At 34.6% G+C, this 8,571-nt stretch overlaps 1 protein-coding gene across 1 annotated transcript; it reads left to right on the forward strand.

Moving 5' to 3' along the window:
* Positions 1 to 997: 997 nt before the first annotated feature.
* On the forward strand, positions 998 to 8,181 carry LOC144436520 (aldo-keto reductase family 1 member A1-A-like). The gene is made up of 7 exons (XM_078125328.1): positions 998 to 1,195; positions 1,764 to 1,915; positions 2,220 to 2,445; positions 2,699 to 2,892; positions 6,712 to 6,784; positions 7,212 to 7,304; positions 8,125 to 8,181. The coding sequence occupies exons 1-7, from the start codon at positions 998 to 1,000 to the stop codon at positions 8,179 to 8,181; spliced, it is 993 nt and encodes a 330-aa protein (XP_077981454.1).
* The last annotated feature ends 390 nt before the right edge of the window (positions 8,182 to 8,571 follow it).

The following is an 8,571-nucleotide window of genomic DNA, read 5'->3' on the forward strand; positions in this document are numbered from 1 at the left end:
GCTGAAAAAAACCTTAGAGATTGCTCACAAATATTGAAAATATTAACACTGCCTTATAATTAGGTGGCGCGCCTCCAGAGAAAATGAGAATATCGGATTTCCAAATTGTGCGGATTTCAGCACATCGAAACAATTTTTTTTTACTTCTTTCTGTTGGAACAATTTATTCTCAAGCCATTACTTACTTAAATGTTTTTTTCTTCATCACATGCTGAAAAATATTCCCCCAAATCCTCCACCCCCTTCCGGTTCTCCCCTTAGCTCACAATTGACTGTGACTATCACAGTTGCTGTCATAGTTGTCCGAGGTAAATTTGATAAACAAAGGCTATATCGCGCAAGGTCATCTACCAACAAATCTGCAAATGGTAAACACGACGCAGAGGTCATCACTCTAAAAGGCGACGAGGTCATTCATGCTAGTATAGGTCACGAGATCTGCCCATTACCGATTTGCTGTGCCTATAGACAAAACAATTCTTGCTAAAAGTTAAGGTAAGGTATATTTCTGTCAAATCTTTATATTCTTAATGACAAGGTAGTTTTAGCTAAATATAACATAATCACCTCAAAGTTTGTTGATCGTCATTTTGACAACGAAGTAACTAAGTGGACGTACTTGTACGGAAAACTATGAACAACGACAGTTCAAATTAGAAACGCCATTCAAGTTAGATTCTCTCACAAATCCCAGTGATATATACATATAGGTGATACATTCAAACTATTCGTCAGCTACACTATGTACACGTACCACGTAGAATGGTCCTACGATTTAATTAGTGGGCTTTTTCCAATAAAACAAAATGGTGATGATTTGTAAGCTGTGTCATTCCTGATACATTACAACAAAAGTTCGTTTATTGTCACCGACACCAATTGCCCACTATATGTACACAACATTATAAGGGAGTCTCCATTTTTAAATTATTTAAATTATTTTTAATTTCCCTAACATTCGTAATAATACAAATAAATGTACTATTCACCTACAGTTATGGCAACATCAATGGAGCTATACACTGGTGCTACATTACCAATGGTTGGCCTTGGTACATGGACAGTCTTTGAACTTGGTGTCATGGAACATGCAGTGAATGCAGCTTTAAACTGTGGATACCGTCACTTTGATTGTGCATGGGCTTACAAGACTGAAGAAGAAATCGGCAGAGCACTGAAAGGTCGTGTTGGGAAGGTTAGCATGCACACAGCAGGTTTAATAACACGTACATAAATGTTATCATTTATTTGTGTATGTGTATATATATATATATATATATATATATATATATATATATATATATATATATATATATATATACTTACTTATTTATTTATTTACTTATTTATTATCTATTTATTAATTTGTGTTTGTTTGTTTGTTTGTTTGTTTATTTGTTTCACGTGTATAATCACATTATTATACCTTTATTCGTGGTTTTATTCGGAGAGGGTGCTAAGAAAAAAATGCAGTGAGAATTGAGTAATTATGTCAAATTTAGCTATCGGTTCTTGTCGTGGAAAAAATTTTCACATAAAAAACGTATCGGTCGCAATTAAACTAAAAAAACGAAGATTTTTAAGTTCTAAGAAGGTGATTTCTTTGAAAATCACATGAGAACAAAACCTATATATTTCCTTGAAATTTACTTTTACCTACAACTCCCTGTCATACCTCCTGCTTTTAATACTTAGACATCTTTGATTGAGCAAGATAGCTGATTTTATAACAAATCATTGCTCTTCTATCTATGTTTTTCAAGGATATTAAACGAGAAGATGTGTTCATCACCTCCAAGCTATGGAATACTATGCATGCTGCTGAAGATGTTAAACCTGCATGTCAACAAACATTGAAAGATCTTGGATTGGACTACCTGGATTTGTTTTTGATGCATTGGCCTGTTCCATATAAGTAAGCGAATATACACTGATGACATGATTGATGTGCATGAATATACAGTCAGCAGGTTCTAATGATTCCCTCACTTTTGTAGTAGTTTGTATAAGGAACTTCAAGATTATAAGTGAATTGCTTATCAGTGACAAAGGTAATCCCTTCGATCGAATAGCTTTCTGGATTCTAATAAAAATAAATTGTGGCATCCAGTGAACAATAGCGAGTGTTGCTAATTAGAATAAATAAGGTACCCCATACCAACTTTATTTCATGTTTATATTAGGTTATTATCAAAATTGTTTTCTATATCAATTTGTAGGAATATCGCACCAGATTATTGCCCTCCGAACGACATATCTGGTCTTGTTCCGAGACATCCTGACGATAGTGTTATGTGCAGTGACGTCTCATTTCTTGACACGTGGGCCGCCATGGAAACACTTGTAGATGAAGGACTTTGTATGCATATTGGATTGGCTAATTTTAACAGCAAACAGATTGATGAAATATTGGAAAACTGTAGAATAAAACCAGCGGTATTACAGGTAAGATGCGTATATCACTACGTTTTTATTACCAACACTTTTATATTGTTTAACGATTCGGGTGATTGTACAGGTGATGCTAATGTTAGATTTCTGTGAAATTATAACATAATGATTACATTATACTAAAAGGCAAATTTTATCAGTTCTTGTTGCTACTTAGTTCATGTCATTGAGCTAGCGCTTTTTGATCTTTCGAACTTTATTTATATATGAATTCAATATTCAGAACATGAACTATTCGTCATTTCAGGTTGAGGTACATCCTTATTTGAACCAATCCAAGCTCATCACTTTTTGCCAAAAGAAGGGAATTGTTGTCACTGCATACAGTCCTCTTGGCGCGCCAACTGGTTATCATCAAGTAAAAGCAGATATTTTGCATGACCCAATCTTGAAGTCTATAGGCAAAAAGTATAACAAGACCCCAGCACAAGTTGCCTTGAGGTAATGGTCAATTCGCTTTAAACCAGGCTCTAAGTAACCAAAGATATATATAACCAAATATATATATATATATATATATATATATATATATATATATATATATATATATATATATATATATATATATATATATATATATATATATGTTGAGGGTAGAAGAAAATCAAGTCGGGTTTTTCGTCTCTACAAGCCTGTTTCGTGAGTAAATCACTCGTCAGGAGATGTTGGTGTACATATACTCCGCTCTGCGTGCAGACGTATCGAGCACTGTACTACGGACAAATCTTACCACTGACTTCCTATATATATATATATATATATATATATATATATATATATATATATATATATATATATATATATATATATATATATATATATATATATATATATATATATATATATATGATGGTGATGAACAGGTAGAAGTTTACGAAGTCAATCTTACTTCCAATCCCAAATAAAATACTAACAAGCGACGTTTCGGTGCATCTAGCACTCAAGGTATGACAAACACACGAATGCTAGCAAATTAACTACGCATATCCGAACAAAAGGAATATATATATATATATATATATATATATATATATATATATATATATATATATATATATATATATATATTCAATTCTTTTTTTACTTTGAGCAATTTCTGCATATATATAGTGAATATACATATATATATAATTTCACTATAAAATTTGTAAATTACTTAAGAGAAAGGCTAGGTGCAGTCGATCAACGAAACTGTTCTTAACTTGCAAAAAGCTGTTCTTATGCAATTTTTCTCAGGATGGGTATTTTTCTTCAGACGTTAGCAGGGTGGAAGGAAACAAGTATGAATTGTAGCAGTGAAGGCCTGATTCTGATACAGTGGGAGAGGGCACTCATTGTGTCTGTTAGAATGACTGTTGGTATAGTGGAAAGCACAAACGTTTTCCTCGTTGGGGGGGGGGGGGTGATAAATCATTCACAATATTTGGTTGACAGTGGGCTGGTGGGCAAGTTGAAACCCAGTGGTAGGGAGGGAGGGAGGGAGGGAGAGCAGACATCATTCACTACAAGTGTAGGGGCACATAACAACAGCTAACCCCCCATGTTTGAGGCAGGGGCGACTCTATTACAAACATCCGACCACAAACCTGCCTGTTGGCTGCAGATGTCAAAAGACATTGTATCTGGTAATTAGTAGTCAATGTTATCCGTAGGTGGTGTAGTGACAAGTTTATATTTTGAGCAGAGGAGGCTGGAAGGGGTCCAGGGCATGATGGGTAAAAAAACAACTGTGATACCACAGTACGGTCTGAGCCTACATTGTGTACACTTGGCTGGCTCAGTGCTCACCAGCCGTATTTTGGGGTATTTTCAACTCATCGTAACTTTCACAACAGTTCATCATTTTAGATACTAGAAAAACCAAAATCTCGACAGATATTTCTGCCTCCGTGCTACAAGGATCAATTTTGATATGCTGATTTTTAGCGATTTCGTAACGCACACTTGACCTTGTGGTAATAAATTTCGGCCCGGTTTTTCGACCATTTGTGGGTTTTTTTCGCCCAAAATTTACAAATTTTACAAAATAAATGGATTCTTGTGTACTTCAAATAACTATAGTAAGAAAAAAAGTCCGTTCAAGATTTTCGGTAGAAAGCAGGGGATTTGACCCTCGAAGGTCACCTCGTTTGACAAGCGATATGATAAGGCAAACAGGCGAGCCTCTCACGACTTGCTCAACTACTAAATCACCGTTCACACCGAATTTCACACAGGTTTGAGATATTTTCAAGTAACATGTAACATGTAAATTCGATATTACCACACAATTGTGTGTAATAGTGACACCAGAATGAAGGCAACTCGCGTAAGCAGGTCGTGTTTTTTTGAGTGCCGTGTCATGAGTTCAGCGAATTAGTCGAACCATCTCAACTTTATTGACTTAGTCTATCTAACTAAAACGGTAGATGTTTAAATACGTCTACCTTCAAAAATACAAATATTTGCTCAATAAAAATAAATACAACTACAAATTGACTTCGGCCTTTGTATTATCAAGTTATCCATTGCCACAAATTGTTCGAATCTCTCAGTTTCATATATTTTAATCCGAAATGTTTTTACTCTTGTCTGGCGACATAACAAAATGTTCTCAGGCTACTGTACATAAATTGTGGTAATGTATGATGAGGTATTTTGGTTATAAATATAATGTATGTATTGCGAAATATTACTCTGTACGACCTCGCTAGGGTATTACTATTTATTTAAAAGAACAATCTTTTACAAACAGGACCAATGTCATCTCTTACAAACTAGTCAGAGCTAGAGGTAAATATAATATATGTAAATTTGAGCTGGAATGGCGAGATTTGTAAATACCGTCATATATCATTTTGATATTTCAAGTGACCGACGTGAAAGGCATGTGAAGGGGCAAATATTCACTACATGGATCCGTAATATGAAAATCCCAAAATATAAAGAAGTATCGAGTGTTTTCTGAATATATTAAAGCTTAGACATAAAAATGGGTCCTGGAGGTCTAAATTTTCTATCATACAAGTTTGTAATACACGACGTCGTTGTACATTGTTTTACGTTCAGATAAGTAAGATGTCATCTGTAATTATTTCTTTAATTTCTTTTCCATATGGCCACATCAGTCATAGCTATCATCACGCGGTAGGGATGGGGGTTTACGACGCACAACATGGCATACACATACACAGGAAACATTAGAAATTTAGTTTGTAAACTGTCTATCATTTTCATTATCCGTAGATCTCGAGTCGAGTGCCTGTGGTTCAAATTGCACCTGTTTCAATCAGTAGTATCTCCCTGAAAATTGTTAAAATACCTATAATTAGTCATTAATCTTATCCATAAGCAGTAATAGATTGAAATCGTGATTACCGTTTAGCCTGTATGAGGGCGTTGATGTTTGCGAGAGGATCCAAAAATAAATTTGATTTGATTTATTTTACCATATCATGCATACGGCTACAAAATAAAATTGTTCAATATACCGTTCAGGGTGTACGATATAACGAGTAAGTTATTGTATGTCGATGGGCGAATGGTTAGAGTTGCCCGTTTGGAATCTGTAGGTTACAGGTACTAGGTTCGAACTTCGAGCCTCATCAATGCCGTGTGTATCTGAGTGGTTAAAGTCCTTGGGCAAGATTTGAACCATGACTTTGCCTCAGTCAACCCAGCTGTATAATTGCAGACTTGGTAGGATAGAGGTTGCAATGTGAATGCTTTAATCCTATGCGCTTATAGAGACTGCAATGGATTGTATGCTCCCCTGGAAGTTGAGGAAATATAAAGGGCCGTTGTGTCGTTATGGATCCGAGCCAGGAGTAATAATTATAATATAAAGCGCTTTGAGCACCCAGACTGGGTGGGAAAGTGCTCTATGAAAACCAACATTATTATTACCTTTAACAAAATATTTCAAAAAAATGTACCAGTTACAGTTAGTGAGGCTGTAAAAACATTTAAACATAGAAACACTTACACTTATCTTATAAAATTACACTTATCTTATAAAATTATTTGATATACACATGTCTCAACTCGATAACACGGTAAAACATTAACCAATTAATAATCAACAGCTAACTTATCAATTATACGAGAACGTAGTTGTAACTGATAACGTAGTAAAGGCATCCTGGGGGTATTGTCATAAAGTATCAGCAATTTACTGATAAGGTATCAACTCTGAAATTTAAAGGTATTCAACAATTTTTAGCTAGTAAATTATCAAAGTAATTTTGTTTTTACAAAATATTTTTGAATATTGTACCCTAGATTCGAAATACAAAGAGGTGTTACCGTCATACCAAAGAGTCAAAATCCCGCACGAATTGCTGAGAATATACAGGTATTGTCGAATATGTCATACTTGTTTGTAATTGTTCTTCCATACAATTTAGGGGAATTTAATAGCTAGTGGTCGCAGACATACATTAGGTCATTTTTGTAATTATTATTTTACAAAAGGGATGCGGTCATCACGGTAACGAGGAATGGACATGAACTATAAACTATATATTCGATAATCCTTCGTACATAATTTGACACATGTATGTATGTATGTATGTATGTATGTATGTATGTATGTATGTATGTGTGTGCGTGCGTGCATGCGTGCGTGCGTGCGTACGTACGTACGTGCACGTATGTGCTTAGAAATGCATAAGGAACGAGTGAGACTTACCTATATGTGTTAACATGTCGGTAACGGTTGCACAATATTAATGTCCATCACTGTTTATTACTGACATTATTTACATATATATATTTTACAGCTATTCGACTTTAATCTCACTGACAAAGATATGCAAACTATTGAGGATTTACACAAAGGCGAAACGTCACGAGTGGGTCACCTCAAAGTAGAGGTTTGTAAATATTTTGTAATTCTTTCTTTGGGTAAGAAAGTGATCTGAACAATAGTTGTTTACTACAGTATTATTTACTTTGGATAAATGGGGTAGAGGACCTTCGTAAGATCAATTAGGCGGAAAATATTGTGTATCATCTCCCATTACACTTTGAAGGTGATAATACCATAATTGCGCATATTCCAACCTGCTTGATGAACCTTTGCATAATTATGACGTCCTTTCCTGTTCGTCTTTATCCACAATCCCTTGCAAGACGTTTCAAAATGACAAAGCACGAGTAAACGCATTAGGGTATATTTACAATATTTGAAAGTTGAATAAGTTGTCGGGGTACTATTTTATCATCAAAAATAATATTTAAAAAGAAATAATTCATTTGGCGTTCTAAAGACAAACAAAATACGGACATAAATTGTCTCAGATTTTAGTGATCCTTGGGTTGGTAATGGTAAACAATCTGCCTGTGACATAAACGACCCCCCTAACTCACTAACAATTCAGTATTTTATTTTAAAATCCATATGGACAATATATATATATGTTAGTTAGCAATTGGCAATATAGCGGGGATCGGAAAGCGCAAATGGCTGTTTGGCAAATGCAAACCAGTATATTTCCCATACTTCTTACCATTTAATCGAAACCAATGCAAATTCATTACTAAGCAACGAGAACAACTAATTTTTGTATCGACGAGTATCGACGACGAATCTTTCGTGTATGACAATACGTACACAGATATATGCCCTCTCAGGCACTGTCATGGGGATTCAGCTAATTTGTAGTATATTGCAAATATTTTCTTTTCCCCCAGGTTAATGGAGAGATGGTAAAAGTGGGACAGCCGTATCCATTCGATGAAGAATTTTGAGAAGTAATGGCGTTACAAATATATATATATATGTGATAATTTAGTGATAATTTAATGATAAATTACTAACAGTTGCATCAGAAAACTGGTTCTGGGGTAAAAACAAAGAATTCGTTTCATCTTCTGTAAACTATATCTAGTTATTAGTATTAATAGTAAGTTCGCCAAGTTTATACACAATTTGTAAAATTGCACATATTACTATTGCTAGTGAATGTTTGAAATTTGATTTGCTTTCTTTATTTTTTACCAGAATTACAAATTAATGAGTTGATTAATAATTTCAAATTTCAATAAAGTTGTTCTAGAGGACGGGCTGAGGGCTACTAGCAAAGGTGATACAATTGTGCTTTTCAGCACCATATCAATCTGCCTGCTAATATCATGGTA

The sequence above is a fragment of the Glandiceps talaboti genome, chromosome 6, assembly GCF_964340395.1.
Source record: "Glandiceps talaboti chromosome 6, keGlaTala1.1, whole genome shotgun sequence".
Taxonomy (NCBI): Eukaryota; Metazoa; Hemichordata; class Enteropneusta; family Spengelidae; genus Glandiceps; species Glandiceps talaboti.

Bases quoted from the DNA above. Each gene is read 5' to 3' on its own strand.
- LOC144436520 (XM_078125328.1), top strand. From the start codon at position 998: ATGGCAACATCAATGGAGCTATACACTGGTGCTACATTACCAATGGTT. The intron at 2,893-6,711 runs GTAATGGTCAAT...ATTGTACCCTAG, and splicing joins CCAGCACAAGTTGCCTTGAG to ATTCGAAATACAAAGAGGTG. The intron at 6,785-7,211 runs GTATTGTCGAAT...TATATTTTACAG, and splicing joins GAATTGCTGAGAATATACAG to CTATTCGACTTTAATCTCAC.